At 33.6% G+C, this 18,264-nt stretch overlaps 4 protein-coding genes across 4 annotated transcripts; all 4 read left to right on the top strand.

Annotated features, from left to right (window-relative positions):
- The first annotated feature begins 2,577 nt into the window (after nucleotides 1-2,577).
- On the top strand, nucleotides 2,578-3,033 carry LOC21397496 (auxin-responsive protein SAUR68). The gene has a single exon (XM_010105011.1). It carries the CDS (start codon nucleotides 2,578-2,580, stop codon nucleotides 3,031-3,033), a length of 456 nt encoding a protein of 151 aa, XP_010103313.1.
- Nucleotides 3,034-4,365: 1,332 nt separating this feature from the next.
- On the top strand, nucleotides 4,366-4,821 carry LOC21397495 (auxin-responsive protein SAUR68). The gene has a single exon (XM_010105010.1). It carries the CDS (start codon nucleotides 4,366-4,368, stop codon nucleotides 4,819-4,821), a length of 456 nt encoding a protein of 151 aa, XP_010103312.1.
- Nucleotides 4,822-12,714: 7,893 nt separating this feature from the next.
- LOC21397493 (auxin-responsive protein SAUR68) lies at nucleotides 12,715-13,212 on the top strand. Its single transcript, XM_010105008.1, has one exon. The coding sequence runs from the start codon at nucleotides 12,715-12,717 to the stop codon at nucleotides 13,210-13,212; it is 498 nt and encodes a 165-aa protein (XP_010103310.1).
- A 2,800-nt stretch (nucleotides 13,213-16,012) lies between these two features.
- Nucleotides 16,013-16,629, top strand: LOC21397492 (auxin-responsive protein SAUR64). Its single transcript, XM_010105007.2, has one exon. It carries the CDS (start codon nucleotides 16,073-16,075, stop codon nucleotides 16,550-16,552), a length of 480 nt encoding a protein of 159 aa, XP_010103309.1. The 5' UTR covers nucleotides 16,013-16,072; the 3' UTR covers nucleotides 16,553-16,629.
- Nucleotides 16,630-18,264: the final 1,635 nt, after the last annotated feature.

Raw genomic sequence — 18,264 nt, 5'->3', positions numbered from 1 at the left:
TATCTGCGCTTTCCTTATTCAACCAATTTCTTTTACGGTGTATCCTTCATGGTCAATGTCGTTCCTTGAACAATTGAAACGACATGTCGTTCATTGATGTGGTTTCCCTCGACATATTGAACGGCGCGTCGCTACGTCGTGAAATATTTCCTCTTCTGTTGTTCTCCATCAAGCAAAATACGAAGCATTTTTCTTATTGAGTGTTCTTTGTTCCGTTGATCAAAACGAAACCTTTTATTTATGATCACTGTCGCACCTTTTTTTTTTTTTTTTTGCTAAACATTGTCGTTCCCATTTAACTAACAAAAGCAAACAACACATCCTCTTTTATAACTACACAAGTTTTCTTCAAAATGTCATGTCCTTTGGTGTTATTACAAATTATATTCTAGGTTATTATTCCATTATAATGTACTAGAATTTTTTAAAAGAAAGAAGCGAATTAATTAAAGGACTAGTTTCATATAAATGAAAAGTAGAAGCTTACGTGCTTCATTTATTCAACTGTACTTCTTAAAAAAATCAGGTGTTTAGATCAGATAGGCATAATGAGTTCTGTTCTATCTGCAAATTGTCTTGAGTTTACCAAGTACTGATTTATTTGGAGTAATCTGTTGTATTATTACATATGAAAATTGTTGGGAGTCCTGGGACCCCTATGACGTAGAATCACAAGACGAAAAAAAGTTGGGATCTAACTATGGCCTTTTGGTATGAGTGCTCCCTCAACTTATCGCAATTGGCAAATCAATCCCTAAACTAAAAATTATGGCAATTGACCCTTCAAACTTTAAAATCCTTACATACCAAGTCCAATTGAAAACAGTGTTAAATTTGGGATGGTTTTCTTCACATAAGAATCACGTGACTTTTGAAAAAGGATATACTAAGTCTTTATGCTTGAAATTTTACTCATTTAATTTATTTTAAGAAAAGAAAACGAGAAAAATTTTTAAAACTGAGAAAGAGAATAAAAACCACGCCTGAATCTTTTAACCTGTAACTTTTCAAGGAATAAGAAATACAAGCAGGTCTGGAACACCTCTCTATTTGTTTATTTTAACTACAAACCAGCAACAACATTATTTTTTTTTTTATGTGGAAAGGAACATCACTACCAACAAAACAAAGGCAGAGTCCTAAATTGAACTGCATTGTTTAAAATGAGTAAAGGCACATATATTTTCATCGATCATATATTTTATTTAAAAATTGTCAAACCCATCAGTTTTCATAAGAGGAGCAGAGAATCCTCGAATGAATTTCATATGGAAGCTATGTGAACATGGGTACATCTCTAAAAATAAAAATAAAAATAAAAACCTGACAAAAGATGAAACGCCATTTTCTCTTCTTTGTTGCCCAAAAGCAGTTGCTTTTTCCAAAATTAAAAGCCTAACAAAGAGTTGAAATATCAAATTCGAAGAAGAGGAAGACAACAAAGGGTATGCAGCCTAATTGGTAACCAGTCTTAACTCTAAATTTCGGTCCATTCTCTGCTAATCTTGTTGTCGCCGGTTCCAATTTCGACATCAAGCTTTACTTTTCCTGCATCCACCAAAAATTATTCTATCTTGATTTTGTTAGATATGGTTATTTATTGTAATGGCTTTATCTGCGCTGTGACACTGGAGATTCGTTGCAACGTCGGCATCAGGTAGGGTGGGGGGCCGACGGTGAGTGCGGTAGGGCCAAGGGAGAAGGTGAAGGGTGGGACTAGGGTTCTTGCTACTTTATATGTTTTATTTTATTTATTTTTTTGTTAATTCTTAATTTGTTCAAAAAGACCTAGCATACCCTTCTCTAAAAGTCACATGCTGCTCATGTGAAGAAAATCTGTCAAAAATCTAAAACCGTTTTCATTTAGGCTTGCTATGCAAGGATTTCAAAATTCGAGGGGTTAATTGCCATAATTTTTAATTCAAGAACTGATTTACCAATAGTGATAAGTTGAGAGGGCACCCATGCAAAAAAGCCATCTAACGATATCCATATACCAATTCCAGGCGTGCAGCCAAACAAATGATAATGGCCTCCATCTTTCAAGGTACATTTTTTGTCATGAAACAAATCACATGTAATTTATCTACCAAAAATATTGCTCTATTTTTTTTTTTTTTGGGTGCTTGGAACTAAAAATAGTGCAGCGTCTAGTACATACTACATTCGTAATGTCATTATTATATGATCTCTTCCATATGTGGTTCAAATTGGCCTTTGCCAATTGTGATGTCTGGCTTGTTAGGTATGCAAATTAATTGGGCCGTGCTTTGTCTCCACAAGACAAGCAAGAACAATCAAGATGGTATACACGAGTTATTGTTCCCACTTGATCAGTTGGTTGCAAAAAATCAGTCACTACTTTTGACCATGCAAACATCTATTTCCAATACAACCAGTCACATGCTCTTCTCTCGGAAATTTCCAACATAATGGAAGCAACAAAAAGTGACATGTCCCAAATCCTTTTTATATATATAACTGTATATATATAACCCATGAGCTTTCATTGACAATCACCCATTAGAAAAATACAATCTAATCAGGTTTCTAATTAGAATCAAATAGTGAGACAACATGATCAGTGCAAAGAACCTCATCAAGATGGCAAGGAAGTGGCAAAGAATGGCTTCTCCAAGCAGGAGAAGAATCTGTTTGTCCAAAAGCAATAAGGAAGTAGATTTCGAAACGTCATGTAATACTACTTCTGTGGTGAACAAAGGTCATTTTGTTGTTTACACCGCAGATGAGAGGCGCTTTGTGATGCCTTTGGTGTACTTGAAGCACAACATTTTGCTAGAGCTCTTCAAGATGTCTGAAGAAGAGTTTGGAGTATCGACCAACGGCCCTATAAGATTTCCTTGTGACGCTGTCTTCATGGAGTATGTGGTCACACTCATCAGCCGAGGTGTGGCAAAAGATTTGGAGAAGGCGTTGATTAATTCCATCGAAAGAACGGGCAGATGTTCATTATCGGCCTTTTCTTTTCACTGGGGACTAGTAGGCCAACAAATCCCACTTTCTGGGTACTAGGAACAGCCATGCTTTGATTTTGTATGTGACCCTTTATGGGACAGTCGATATACTTGTACATTGTAAGATCATGATTAATTGATACCTAAATGGATTCTGGCATTTCTTTTGGTTGACAAAATTCTTCTTTAACTATGTTCATTAAAATTAGAAATCAAACCTTGTTGGGAAGTGCCTGTTCATAAAAATTGACATCATGTTCATGACTAAAAATACCGAATAAAACACTACAACCGTTTGATAAGGCTTATTGTTTTATTCTTTTAATAAGGGTCTGTTTGGAACTTAAATTTACCGTTGAAAATCCTAAAATTATATATATATTTTTTAATATTTTAAAATTTGAGGACCACTTTGACACAAGATGAAACCTTAAGGTGATATTCGATGTTCTTAATCCTTATAAGAATTGGGAAAAAAAAAAAAAAAAGTGTTGAGGTTTAAATAGGCATTGTTCTATATCAATGAAACTAGAGCAATGTCTTCTTGGTCCAAGTTCAACTATTAACATTAGTGTTTAGGTTAAAAAATTAGGCCTCGTGGGATGTCTCTGTTCTGTTTGCATATCGACCTAAGTTTCTCTGTTCATTCTCATATCAAGTGGTTATGGTTTTCGAAAAATACATATCAAGGGGTTCATGGAGTGTGTTATTTTGGTTATTATGAAAATTGGTAGGACCAGCTCTGTCCATAAATCACAAGACGAAAAAAATCATGATAATAATATCCACATACTGAAGGTGTTTATTTAGCCAAACAAAATGACAATGGCCCAACTTGCAACCACTTTTATTTTTTATTTTTTATGAGGAAACAAATCACATTCATCTTGATCATAATCAAGAATTGGACTAGCCAATGCTACTAGCTTCTAATTTATTATATGTTCCCTAATGGTTCAGAATTGGACTTGTCATCAATGTGATATCTTACTTGTAGTTGGTGTGAACATATATATATGTTTTTTTTTTTTTTTTTTTTTGTGTGCCCTGAATCATACTTGTAGTTGGCTAGTTGCAATTGAACAATGAAATTGTGTCCGTTGTGTCCTTTTTTCGCAAGACAGAAAAGAAAAATCAGATGGTATCCAGAATTGTTGTTCCTTCTTGATCTGTTCGTTGCTTGACATGACCTTGTGAATATATGTATTCCAATATAACCAATCACGTGCTCTTTCCTTGAAATTTTCCAACATATTAGAAGCAAGAAAAAGTGGTATGTCTCAAATCATGTAAATATATATACAACTAGTAGTAAGCCTCAAAATAGCATCTCATCTTTCTAAGAATCAAATCAAAACCGCTTTGGTGTATACAGAGTTAGCTAGACAACATGATCAGCGCCAAGAAGCTCATCAAGATGGCGAGAAAGTGGCAAAAAATCGCCGCTCGAAGCAGGAGAAGAATCTCTCTGCCTAGAAACAATAAGGATATTGTGGATGATGAAAACTGTACTTCTTCATTTGTGGTGAAGAAAGGTCATTTTGTTGTTTACACCACAGATGAGAAGCGTTTTGTGATGCCTTTGGCGTATTTGAAGCACAACATCTTGCGAGAGCTCTTCAAGATGTCTGAAGAGGAGTTTGGAGTATCAAGCGATGGCCCTATAAGACTGCCTTGCGACGCTGTTTTCATGGAATATGTGGTCACACTAATCAAACGAGGCGTAGCAAAAGATTTCGAGAAAGCGTTGATTAGATCCATGGAAACCGGCCGCTGTTCGTCATCAGCCTCTTCTTTTCATCAAGGGCTAACATTAAGCCAACAAACTCTAGTTTCTGGGTACTAGAAGGAAGCATTGTTTGATAAGTCATGTTTGATTTTGTATGTGACTTACTAGAGATAGTTCACAGTTCATAAACTATAGTCTACACTTGTACATTATTGTAAGGCGATTTGATTCACAAGATCATGAATTCAAGCATTTTTTGTAACAATATTTTTATTTCTCGAGTATTTTAGGGAGGGATTTTTTTTTAAAATTTAATTTTCTCTTTTAGGGTCAATTTGGAACTTGAACTTTTCCAGAGGAAAGAATATATTTTTATATTTTTATTTGTTTTATTTTTTTTTAAGGAGGGCAAATGTTTGCCAATACTTTTTGGTTTACAATTTAGTTAAGGGTGGTTCTCTATGCACCCATTTTTTACTTTCTACACCCCCTTAGGTTAAAAATTTCTAATTATAAAAACATCCTTAAATAAAATGACCAAAAAAGTAATAGATTTAATTATATAATTAAATTTTATTACGAAAGGAAAACAAATGATAGAGGATCTTTTTTCTTTCCACACATCCCCCAATATCATATTGACAAATTATAAATTATTTCTATTTTAAAAATCTATAGCAAAACTCTAATTTTTACCTTTCAATCACTATTCTAAAAAATTATATGGGGGTATGTTAAATTTTCTTTGCTATTGTATTTCATTTTGTGTTTATATTTGTTTACTAATCAATTTTTTAAGCTAATCATTTTATTTTATTTTTTCATTTTTTGTAATGTGAGATTATGATTTCCCTTCAGTCTATTCTCTCTCTCTCTTCTCTCTCTTTTCTCTCTTTTCCCTAAAGATGCTGCTTGTGGTCGTGGGTTTTTTGCTCAAACACTTATACACATGGTTGTATATCTATCTTGCTGCGCTTTGTCTATGCAATCCGAGGGCTGACCAAAATGCAATTCACCTTTTGTTTTTTAATTTTTTTTTAATTTACTCTTTTATTTATTATTTTTAGTTTTTTTGAATTGTTTCATTTGTTTTTTGTTTTTTTGTTTGGTTTGTATTTGAACGTTTTAACAGGATAAAGTTTCTATTCAATGCAATAATATTTATTCAGATTACCGAATAGACTACACAAATGAATTACCACTTCTCAGGTGACAAAAATTAAAATATGATTTTTCTTTTTTGGACTTTGGTTTTTAAAAGTTGCTCATTTTAGACAGGAAATAAAAAATATAAAGAGATATAAACAAAAGATAGAAGTGGGTGTAGAGAGTAAAAATATGAGTGTGAAGAGAAAAGAGGGGTACAAATAAAACCATTCTTAATAATTTTATTAAAATAGTTAGGGGTAATTTTAGAATAATAAGAGTGTGCAAAAAAAAATTTAAGTGTTTAAAAATTATGTGGGGCGTGTAGTTAAAAAGAGGGTGTGTAGAGTAAAAAAGGAGTAGGAATAGAATCACTATTTACTTAATTAATGCCAAGTTTTCTGCCATAGTAGCTTCTAAGAAAGCTGTAGTTGTTTGGGTTCCACCATGAAAATATTATGTCATGTATTTTCTATAATGACCAAGAAAATCTTAAATTTTAATAATAAAATTTACATATTTAAGTTAAGAATTTTCCTAGAAATATTATGTTTGATTTTTGTGACTAAAGGATTTATGAAATTAATATTAATATTTCAAAATTCTATTGCAAGTTTTAAGCAAATTTACTTTTCGTGATTAAATAGTTCAGTTCATAATTCTCACCGTGATTTAAGGTGAATTTTAATATGAAAATAACTTGAGAATTTTAATTATAAGAATTTTTAAGTGTAGTACTATAATATCTATAAATTTTGACTTGCTAGCTTAATTGGTTTATTTTATGATATTTGGAGATTTTAGGATGAGGAAAATTTATACCATTTAGATGTCCTATTTGAAATAGGATGAAGAGAAAATAAAAATAAAAAGAAAGTGAAGATTTCTACTCTCTATCAGTTATTTGTAAGTAGACTTTTCACTGCATCACTTAAACAGTAGTATATTTTTAATGAAAGTTTTCAATTTATATATGTTATTGTCGACATGTTTTCATGAGATTTGGAAAGTATTTTTGAGTATGATGTGAATCTTGTGTCTATTATGAACTAATTGAAATATGATGAAGGGCCAAATCCTGGAGGAATAAGAGATTCCATGACATGGGCTATATGAAAGAGGTTCTAATAATACAAGATTAATATTATACAAGAGGGCCCTAAATGTTAAAGAGAAGTATTTGAAAGTGGAAATTATTTATGGTTTACTTACTGAGCTTGTGCTCAAATAGTTCTCGTGATGCATGTAAGTGCTAAACTAGAAGTTCCAGTTGACTGAGTAAGAATAGTTCAAGGTCCCATGACAAGTTAGGAGATCTTAAGAAATGAAATTTTTAATATTAAGAATTCTGTTCGAAGATTGTATTTATGATAGATATTATTTTTCTATTAAGCAGTAATATTTAATCCAGTTAACGATTCTTTCGAGCGGGCGTTGTTTTTAGCTGCTTGCTCGGGAGGGACGTTACAAGTACAGTGTTAAAAGTGTGCTGAGAAACACTCTAATACTCAAGAACTCCTTAATTGCCAATTAGTTAAATCAAAGTTACGTGAGTAGCTTTTTCGATAGAAAAAATGCTACCCAAACTCGGGAATTGACATTGTTAGTGATTATGTCATTAATGATGCAAAATACAAAAAAGAATCAAGTTTAGAGTTTATTTAATTCAGAAATAATTTTAAGAATTAATACAGTCCAATTTTAATACACGATTAAGAATTTAAATCAATATCGAATTAATTAGAGACTGATAATGGACTGCAAGTGAGCAATAGAAAAAGGCCCGCCGGAAAATTAAAGTTTTTTATCGGCTAAGTTAATCACCTCAGTCAGTGCAAATTATATCTGTTTAGAGAAAATCTTTAAAGATAAGATCAAGGACGAGATTTGACACCGATTTAACGTGATAGGTGGTAAAAATATGAAATCCTACCCATTTCTCTCTCCTTCCTCACATTTCACGTCACTCTCTCTATCTTCCCTCTCTCTACAACTGGCCAGGACCTCCGATTACTATTTCTGTGTTAGTTTTGGACACCTCCCACACTAATGGAAAGTTCTCGTTGAGCTAAGCTCGGAATGGTGTCATGCAGCCGCCAACTCCTCCGAACGAAGCGGCACTCACGGGCCGAAGTTCTGAAAACAATAAAAACTTCTGATCGTGAGATCTTCACCATTTGACATCCGATCGAGGTTATTCCGGTCTCTATGAACTCAGAATAATGAGATGAAGAAGACCCGAAAAGCGGAACTTCCCAACTCTCGATGGAGCGTTGCCGCCAGAGCTACTAAACTCCGCCACCGCCACCACTCACTGATCTCCACCTTGCCAGCATACGTTTTTGACACCACCGGTGCCATTAGATTCAGAGGAGTACATGGAGTAAATCTAACCTTTACTTGCATGTTTCCGCAGTTGTTTTCCAGAGATTCAAGTTCGTCGCCACCATCTTTGTGGTGTAGGTTGGTTTCGATGATCCAACCATCGGATCATCATTTTCTTGGTGTCATAATGCTTAGAAGATCACGGGCAATGCAAGCCCTAAACCAATTTCAAGGTCCCATTGTTAGAAAATCAAGATCCGAGCCACCGGATTATGTCAAAGTTGACGGTTTTAATCTGTACAGTTAGAGGACGAATTTGGTGAAATTAACCACACCATTAAACTCAGAAGGGTTAATTTAGTAGGGGTAGGACCCAAGTTCGGCGCAGGAATCAGCTCCGATCACAGCCGCCGCTGCCGGAGGCCGTTTCCTGGCAAACCTCTATTTGGCAGTCTCCTAACCTCCTTTCGATGATACGAGACAATATCTCGACTTGTTTCGACGAAGTACTACTCGGACCGCTTAGCTCGAAATCATGGTAAGTACAAATCTCGCATACAGTTTAATTAAGATAGTCATTTAAAGCGTATGATTTTCCCGAAATACGTTAATTATGAGGTTCGCAAATTATGTTAACCATCGTCTATAATTTTCTAATAAAACTTAACGGTTTTCAAATAAGTGTGTAAGCAAAAATCATAAAAGCCGGTACACTTGACCCTTAATTTTATGACGTTAAATACAGGCCTCAATACTATGATGAGCCTATCAAGTAAGGTAAAGTAAAATTTATTAAAAGTTTAACTTATGGATAATAATTTAATTAATTATTAAATTAATTAATTAAATTATCTTAGATTTAGAATATGGTTAAGGAAGTTAATTAATTATCAAAATTAATTAATTAAATTATGTAGACTTAGTATATGAACAAGAGGGTTAATTAATTGCTAAAATTAATTAATTAAATTATTAGACTTACTATATGGATAAGATAATTAATTAATTTATTATCAACTTAGCACGAATTTGTAAAGACAATTAAGAAAGATAGAATTATGAGGATTTAATTAATCCTTATAATAAAAATTACAAATTTTTATGATCCTTAATGAAAGGATAAATACGTTCTAAAAAAGTAAATTATTTTATGTTTATGACTCAATATGTTATATGTTATGCGATAGTAAATTATTTTTTCCGTATTCATCTTACATTCAGTATAAGTATGTTCATGAATGTGATGCTATGTAGTAATATATCATACTGCATACATACAATAAGATAAGTGAAATGAATAAGTTCAGTTAAGGGTGTCGTACCAGCGTCTACGAGGGAGGTAAGTAGAACTCTGCGAGGGAGATATTCAGTTTCAGTACAAATTCAGAATCCTCCGCGAGGGAAACATTCTGATTAGTATGATCACGGTGTTGTTGGAGACCTTCGCGAACCCTAACTTCCTGATGATTGTGCACAACTGGTACGAACACTTAGGCCCATTATGTATAACCAGATAAATTCATAAGACATTACATTGTGTTATAGTGTGCGATGTCATGCCATATTGCGTACTCACTAATAAGTCCAGTGAAACTTATAAAAATGAAATTGAGTGTCATACCAGCCTCCACGAGGGAGGTAATCAAGTTCTCTACAAGGAGATATTCAGTTCAATACAGATTTAAAGTCCTCCGCAAGGGAGGCATTCAATTTAGTTTAGGATCACGGTGTTGTTGGGACCTTAGAAACCCTAACTTCCCGATAATTGTGTGTGACTGATATGAACACTCGACCCCATCAGTTTAGTAAGATAATAAGAGTTTAATAAGACATGATCATAATTAAGCATAACTGGAACATGCATATTTTATTTTATGTATTCTCAATAGTTTTGTGAGATATAGTTCCTACTTGCTGTGCGAAAGCTCATTCAGATATGTTCATGTTATAGGTAAGAAATTTATTAGCAACTCTTGACAGGCAATGGCGAGCGGCGAACGAGTGATGGAGATGAGAATGGATATTACTTACGAATAAATTTTTCGCAGCAGGTTTAAATTAAATTATGTATTCATGATTTACAAGTTTTAAATATGTATGTAAGTATGTTATTGAAAACCGAGGTTGTAATTATACAACCTTAGACTAGAAAGTTTTAAGTTTTAAAATTATTACCGCAACTCGTGCAACAATTATATGATATTCCATATAAGGAAATTTTAACGGTTAATTTTGGAAAGATAATTACGAAATGTTTTATGAAATTATCATTGATATGTTTTACGAAAGTATTATTTTGTTTTAAGAAACTATTACTGTGTGTGTGTATATATATATATATATATATATATATATATATATATATATAATTTCCGCAAAAACAAATATTTTTAATTAAGTGCAAGATTATGCAGTTAAGACGTAACTCGGGTCATTACATTTTCCTTGGTTCTTTTGGCCATAACATGCACAGGACAACTTCCTAACTTGACAAGACAAGAATAGCTGGGCTATCAGGTTCGATGAACGAAAGTGTCACTATCTATTTTTCCACCCAATTGTCGGAAGACAAAATGACTCACTTAGTTCAATTATCCATACACTACCAAGAAGATAATTATATCCTCACAAGAGTTGGAGATTCTATAAATAACGCAGAAACCTCCAAAATCCTAGGAAAAGTACCATCACCAAAATGGAGTAACTTTACCACCCTTATATTTTTCAATTTTTTTTTAAACTGTACTAACGTTATACTGTATAATATGATATATTAGCTCATTCATGTTTGATTAGACCGTATACGTATTTAATTATGAAACCATGTAACAGAAGAATATAACCTAGTATCGAAATTTTTTTTCTTCTGCTTAGTACTATGGTTGCCAAACGTAACTAATCATGCCTACCATATGAACATGTAAACATCTTTAGCAATTAATGCACCTAATTATCTAATGGCTTTGCATGGGAAATATTGACCACCACACAGAGAAGACACTAACTATAATATAAAACTAATTATTCGAACATAATTCATCATTATATAATCGCCTCACTTAAGCAAATATTAATTTCATCATTCTAATATATAGATAATTTCTACTCTCTTCTTGCTCAACGATTGATATAGCAAATTTCTTTCCAATTGATAGATACTAGCTAGGAAAACATGATTAAGAAAATCATGGTAAGGAAGTGGCATAAGCTAGTTTGTTGCAGAAGCTTCGTCGGTGATAGAGGCTATTTTGTGATTTACAGCAATGACCAGAGGCGTTTTGTGCTGCCATTGGAGCACCTCCAACAGAACATCTTTCAAGAGCTGCTTAAGATGTCTGAACAAGAGTTTGGCCTACAGAGCGGAGGTCCCATCACATTGCCTTGTGATTCAGTCTTCATGGATTCAATACTCTCACTCATCCAACGGGGAAAGGCTAAAGACTTGGATAGAGCTATATATGCTAATTATCGACTCTATTAATTTCTTCATCTCCACAACATGCCGCTGTTGACCATCCACGGTTTAATTTTCATGGTGGTCGTGTCATTTGATTACAATGAAAAAATAATTTGGAGTTAGGACCATCGGTTTTAAACACTACAACTAATAAAACGTGGATCTCATCTGTGAACCTTATTGTGACCTTATTGTGTGGGATCCACTTCTATTTGGATACGGTGCTCAACACTGTTAGTACCGGGCATGGTTAATTACAATACACTACTGAAAAAGTCATGCATGCTTGAGTGTGTACGACGACAACATTTATGGTTGTGAGTTGTTTGTAAAAGCAACAATTAATAATAGAGAAATCTTGACAAATACTTATAAAAAAGGTATGGGTCTTGATTACTCATTATTTTTTTATTAATATTTTTTCTAGTCAAGAATAAAATATAAAAATTTAAACTCATACATTTTTAGGATAACTTGAGCAATTTATTCTTATTAAATTGCCCATGTTTCAGCCCAATTGCCATGCATGATATATATACTATATAGCTTCTTAGCATCTATTTAATATATTAGTGATGCAAAGTGATCTGTAGATAATAGAGAGTTAGCTAAACAGCCCTCTACTATAAAAATATTATATGTTTATATGCGTTTGTGGCTACAAATGAATTGGTTTTGTGATATCCGTCCCGTTATAATTAGCATAAATTTAGGACTGGTTTGTCCTTTCTTCTTACAGGACATAAAAGAAGTATATATGAGATAAGTGTAATCCATAATTTATGTTTCGTTTTGATCGGTCGGCTACCATACATCAATAAATATGCAGAAAATTCAAATTAAATGACGTCCTATATATGAAAACACAACCAATCACATGCTCTCGCATAGGAACTCCCAACACAAGAAAACCCCGCATAGGAATCTAAGATGAACTGTCCCCATATTCTTGAATATATAACAAGATCAGTTGCCCATCACTACGTACCATAAGCCATAACCCATCCCAGAAAAATCTCTCTCTCTCTCTTCTTTTTTTTTTTCTCGTCTTGTCATAAAAATCTAGCTATATAAGTTAAAACATGACTATCAGCCCCAAGAAGCTCATCAAGATGGCAAGAACGTGGCGGAAAATGGCAGCCCTAAGCAGAAGATCAAGAATCTCCTTTCCCAGACTTATTACCAATACTACTAATTATGATAATGTGTATGCTATTATTGAAAGTTGTACTACGACATCATCATCAGTGGTTGATAAAGGCCATTTCGTGGTCTACACCACAGACGAGAGGCGTTTTGTGATGCCCTTAGCGTATCTTAAACACAACATCCTGCGAGAGCTCTTCAAGATGTCCGAGGAAGAGTTCGGACTGTCTAGGGACGGCCCTATCATGTTGCCGTGCGACGCGATGCTCATGGAGTACGTGGTCACGCTCGTCCGACGAGGCGTGCCAAAAGATTTGAAAAAGGCTTTGCTTCGTTCCATGGATAATACTTGTGGCTGCTCTTTCGTTTCTTCTTCTAATTTCCAGCAAGGAGTACTTAATGCAGGCCAACAATTACTTGTTTGTGGCTGCTAGAAAAGATCAAATCCAATCGATCATTGATTTTAATTCATTTAGGATTGAAATTAAAATAGGATCTACTTTATATATACTGGTATGTATATCTTTGTTTACATTGAACTTCAATGCCATTTGATTAAGCTAGTTTGCTTAAATAGCTGAAGCTGAATGTTGCTCAGCTAAATATAAATTAATCTAAGATACGTCCATAATTTCATTGTCGGGCATTTTTTCTCCATATGTGACTGCCTTTTTTTTTAAGGATCGGATCAGCAAAATTTTTGTGGCTTTTGTTCTAATCGTGACTCTCTTCTGCAATTTAAAAAAAAAAAAGATTCATGACTCTAGCTCACATTATTTGCCACATGTCAATTCTGAAGCTAGATAGCGTAATATAGTTGCCGGAAATTAGTACATTGCGCACTAGGCTCAATCAAACAATAACTCTTTTTTTTCATAATTAACTAGCGTTTTGTCTTGGTTAGTTAGGGAACTAGCACCTGAAATTTGAATAATTACAATAACTCTTTTTTTAATTAACTGTCGTTGTTGTCTTGCGCCTCGTTTAGTTTTCTAATTTGAGTTTTCAATTTCAGTTTACTACAGTAAAAAGTTTTTACAATAAATTACATTTCAGCTCAAATTAAAAACTCGAATCGGAGAACTGAACGAGGTCTTAATTAGTTAGCTGGGAAGTAGTACCTGAAACTTGAATTATTTTATTTTTTAAAAACCCTATTTTCGGGTGTTACAGCTTCATCCCTTGGATTTGAGGTAGTAATGTTGACTCTGTTGTTTTTTTCTTTTTTTTTTTTTTTTTTTTTTTTTTTTTTTTTTTTTGAATAAGCAAAAACTATCGTTAAGAAAGAAAAGAAAAAGGTCTCAAAAAATTTATCCCTGATCACAATAATATTTTAAACTCCCTAAATATATATATGTATTTTTTTTTTAAAAAGTAAGGTGGGTCTAAAAGTGAATTCAAACAAAATATGTGTTTAACCATCATCCAAATACCAAACATAAAAAAATGTGTATCCTAACACCTATAAACCCTCTTCTAGTAATTAAACATAATTCCAATAATATTTATGGTTTATGGTTTATGCTTTCTATCTTGAGAGTTCGTTTCCACCACGGATTTTTGGTCATCGCGATTCAACTCCGGGACCCATCAACCTTCGTCCAGTCTTCTCCCGGTGTTCATTTTGTGCGCTCACATGGATACGTCTGGGATCTAGCACTAATACCACTTGTTGAGTCCTTGAGGTTCCATCCAAAAGGTTATTAACTAAGATCGTAGTCTAAATTCCTTTTAACCCGTTCTGAATTTCATGTCTAACCAACATGAAACTACGTTCGCACATTCCCAGAATGTTATTTCTAACAAACATTCTTAATATCTTTTTTTTTTTTTTTTTTTTTTTTTTTTAACGTGTTTGCTTTGTATGGCAATCGGCAAGTTGTTGTTGTTGTTTTTTTTCCCCCCAAAAATTGTTGCATTCGAAGGATTTATAAAAAAATTAAATTAACCATTCATTATATTTTCATGATAGAGTTCTAATCAATATTCATATTAATTTAGAAGTCTAGAACTATTTAAGACTCCCTAATAAATATTTTCTTTCTATTTTAGTTTTCCTTTCAAATTATACTCACTTTGAAATTTACGTCCCATAATCTAGAACAATTATATGTAACACCATCATCACTTTTCTTTCTGTTTTAATTTTCCTTTCAAATATTCACCTTGAAATTTAATATGTTAGATGATCTAATTAGCTGTAATTGTGTAAAATTCCGATGCGCTAAAGGCCAGAGGACCCAAAAAGAGATCAATGATGAGAAAGATACACTTACACAACACACATAAATATATTTGAGCCACAAGTTTTCTCTGCTTCTATTTTGTCGTTTAGGCAGTACTCAAAGGACAATAGCAAGATACATTGCAGTGGATGATGTTGTCTGCTAATCGAACAACCTTCGTCTTTATACCACATATCTATGCATAAGATCGGACCTGCATGCATAAGTACTACTTTGGCTTTTTCCACTCCTTTTCTAGTCTTTTTACTAATTTTTTTCATGAACTTAACAAAGGCTTTTTTGAGTTGGGATCAATTAATGTACACCGCGGACCCATATTGTTTTTTAACCCGTGCCACTTGGCCTTTAAATTAAAATAGATATATGAAACCCCGATTCCGCTTCCAAACTTCATTTAATATATTGCTTGTACTGTACATATATATAGTCAATATATATGTATACACACATAAATGTGTGTGTGTATATATATATATATGCCCGACCTCACAAACTGCCATCACCCAAAAAAGATCACATGGTTTGCTCCCCATGCATGACTTCCTGCTTAATCAATATTGAGACCGCGCGCAACTAATTATAAGAGACTATCTAGCTAGCTGACGAAAAAATTCAACACGATCAAACATATTAAAAACTTGACACTAGGAAATGGCTCTAAGTAATAAGTGTGTGTAATATCATATATTTGCAATGTGCCTGTTATGGACCCAGTGTTTCCCTGAATAGCCCACTTGATAATTAGAAGCTGCAATAACGAATGTGGCCTACACACACCGCCACATTTTGAAGGTTTTTGATTTCAAACATAACCAAAATTGTCAACCACAAAAAATATAACTCATCACATGCAATGTTTTCCATTCATAACACAATAATGAAACAAGTTGTCTCTTGCTTCGCCAGTATATAGCGGCTTGCCTATTAATTAGTCTCACACATATCCATCATCATCACACAAGAAAATCGATCGATAACATATCTTTCTTTGAGCTCCCTCAAAACTAGCTTATTTTTTAGCATCTTCTTCTTTGAAATACAAGCAAACATGACGATATTGATCGGAACCAAAAAGCTCGTCAAAATGGCGAGGACGTGGCAACGACTTGTCGCTATAAGTGGGAAGAGAATTACATTGCCAAGGCCATCGAACCAAGAAGCCGATGCAAGCGGCGGCGGCGGCGGCGGCACATCAACATCAACGGCTGAGAAGGGTTGCTTTGTTGTATATACCACAGATTCGAGACGATTTGCTCTTCCTTTGGCGTATCTTAAGAGTGGCATCTTTAGAGAGATTCTTAAATTGGCAGAAGAAGAGTTCGGATTGCCAAGCAATGGACCTCTCACTTTGCCTTTCGACGCGGTCTTTATGGAGTATTTACTTTCATTGATCCGGAGAAATGTAGCTAATGATATTCTTGAGAAAGCATTATTGACAACGTCCACGTCAAATGGTCGTTGCTTCAGCTCATCTTCCTACCTTCACCAAGAACAAGAAAATCCACGATTAGTGCTCTGCGGATTCTGAGCAGTATCATTTTTTTTTTCTGTCATTAATTTGTAATCATCATACTACATAGCGAATTGATATGTTTAATATTCATTGACGACATTTTTCTTAAATTTTATCTTTTTCTTTGGTCCCAATGTTGGATACTTGGATTACAATTATTTACTACTAATTCTCTTAAACTGGAGCAGTTACGATTCAATTTCTGCCGAGCACGACATCCTTAGCCTCTCTCTCTCTCTCTCTCTCTCTCTCTCTCTCTCTCTCTCTCTCTCTCTCTCTCTCTCTCTCTCTCTGGAAAGTATATCATTAGTCTTTAATTATTTTCATATCAACAAATCTTTTTTTTTGTTGTTGACATTTTCACATCAACATCTCAATATATATCATATTCTCAACAAAAAATCATATTACCATGTGCATTATATAGTCATCATCATATCATCCTTACATATTCATCATCAACAACAAAAATCCTCAAATATCACGTTATCATCAATAAAACGTCCACGTGAAAAAAAAAAATACCGTTAAAACTAACACGTTACCAAAATCCAGAATAAAACTAATCTTTTGGCATATTCAACGGCAGCAAAATCATCATCATCATCATAATTAAATAACCATGATCAACATTAAATCATATCATTTATCTCAAATGATGCAAATAATTATATATATTTATATGTTTCCTTTGAGAGATCGTGATATACTTGTTTCTTTTTCTTTTTTGACAAAAATAAAGCTGGTATATAGTTTGTATGCGTTGAACTCAAGCATGCTCCGAATATAGTTAGAAAATATACATTTGGAAATTACATCAATTTAATGTTATTCAAATAGAACGATAGCGTTTTGATACTATTGTAAAATAGAGGGTACAAGACAATTATTAAAAAAAAAAACAATAAACACTTTTCTGAACAGATCTCCCAAACTCCTAAATCTGTCAATGGCCTCCAGTTCGCAAGGATCTCCAGGTACTGATTTCCCACAGAAGTGTTGCTTCCTCTTTTAGTTTATCTTATATCACTTTACCAATTTTGACGTTTAATTTCTTATTTCTTATAATTTTTTGAATGCATGTTCTGTGTGTATCGGATACTTACTTCCTTTAGGGTTTTTCATCACATTTCAATTCGAATTTTCCAAATATGTTTGTCGTTTTTGTCAGATGAAGCCCTAATTCTTGTTAATGATTGGAAAATAATTCTTCCTGATCTAGGTATAGAGTTGCCGCCTAATTCTCATGGCGTGATGCAGTCTGAAGGTACTATCTTTTTCTTCCCCATTGCGATTTCACCGAGATATTTTGCTATTCGTCTTTTTTTTGTTTGGTTGTTGATTGTGCTTGTTATTTTTTGGGTTCTTGTGATTAATCCTGGTTTTCTTTGGATTATGTCTGTGGTTTAAAATTGTATTTTCCACCTTCGTCCTTTTCTGATGAAGATAGGTGGTCTGATTGTGGTGTTGTTCTTCATATGAAACCGCGGTGGCGCGGTGCGAGATGCAGTTGCTTGCTTGAACCGGGTCCAAAAACTGGTAGGTGGATTTATAGCTCTTTTTTTTCTTTTTTTCACTCTAGAAACTACAAATATCCTTTTCTTCTTTTTTTTTTGGGTAGATTTTTTTTTTTTTTTTTTTTTTTTTTTTTGCCATACTCATGTATTAAATTTTGACGTCATAGTTTGAGTTTTGGGCTAAGAGGGGGGAAAAAAATGCTTTCCAAA

Source organism: Morus notabilis, unplaced genomic scaffold (assembly GCF_000414095.1).
Source record: "Morus notabilis unplaced genomic scaffold, ASM41409v2 Scaffold629, whole genome shotgun sequence".
Classification (NCBI taxonomy): Eukaryota; Viridiplantae; Streptophyta; class Magnoliopsida; order Rosales; family Moraceae; genus Morus; species Morus notabilis.
Note: the sequence above shows the minus strand (reverse complement) of the source record. Positions and strands in the feature narration are given on the sequence as shown.

What these genes read in the sequence shown, in the direction of transcription:
- LOC21397495 (XM_010105010.1), top strand. Translation starts at nt 4,366, where the DNA reads ATGATCAGCGCCAAGAAGCTCATCAAGATGGCGAGAAAGTGGCAAAAA.
- LOC21397492 (XM_010105007.2), top strand. Translation starts at nt 16,073, where the DNA reads ATGACGATATTGATCGGAACCAAAAAGCTCGTCAAAATGGCGAGGACG.
- LOC21397493 (XM_010105008.1), top strand. Translation starts at nt 12,715, where the DNA reads ATGACTATCAGCCCCAAGAAGCTCATCAAGATGGCAAGAACGTGGCGG.
- LOC21397496 (XM_010105011.1), top strand. Translation starts at nt 2,578, where the DNA reads ATGATCAGTGCAAAGAACCTCATCAAGATGGCAAGGAAGTGGCAAAGA.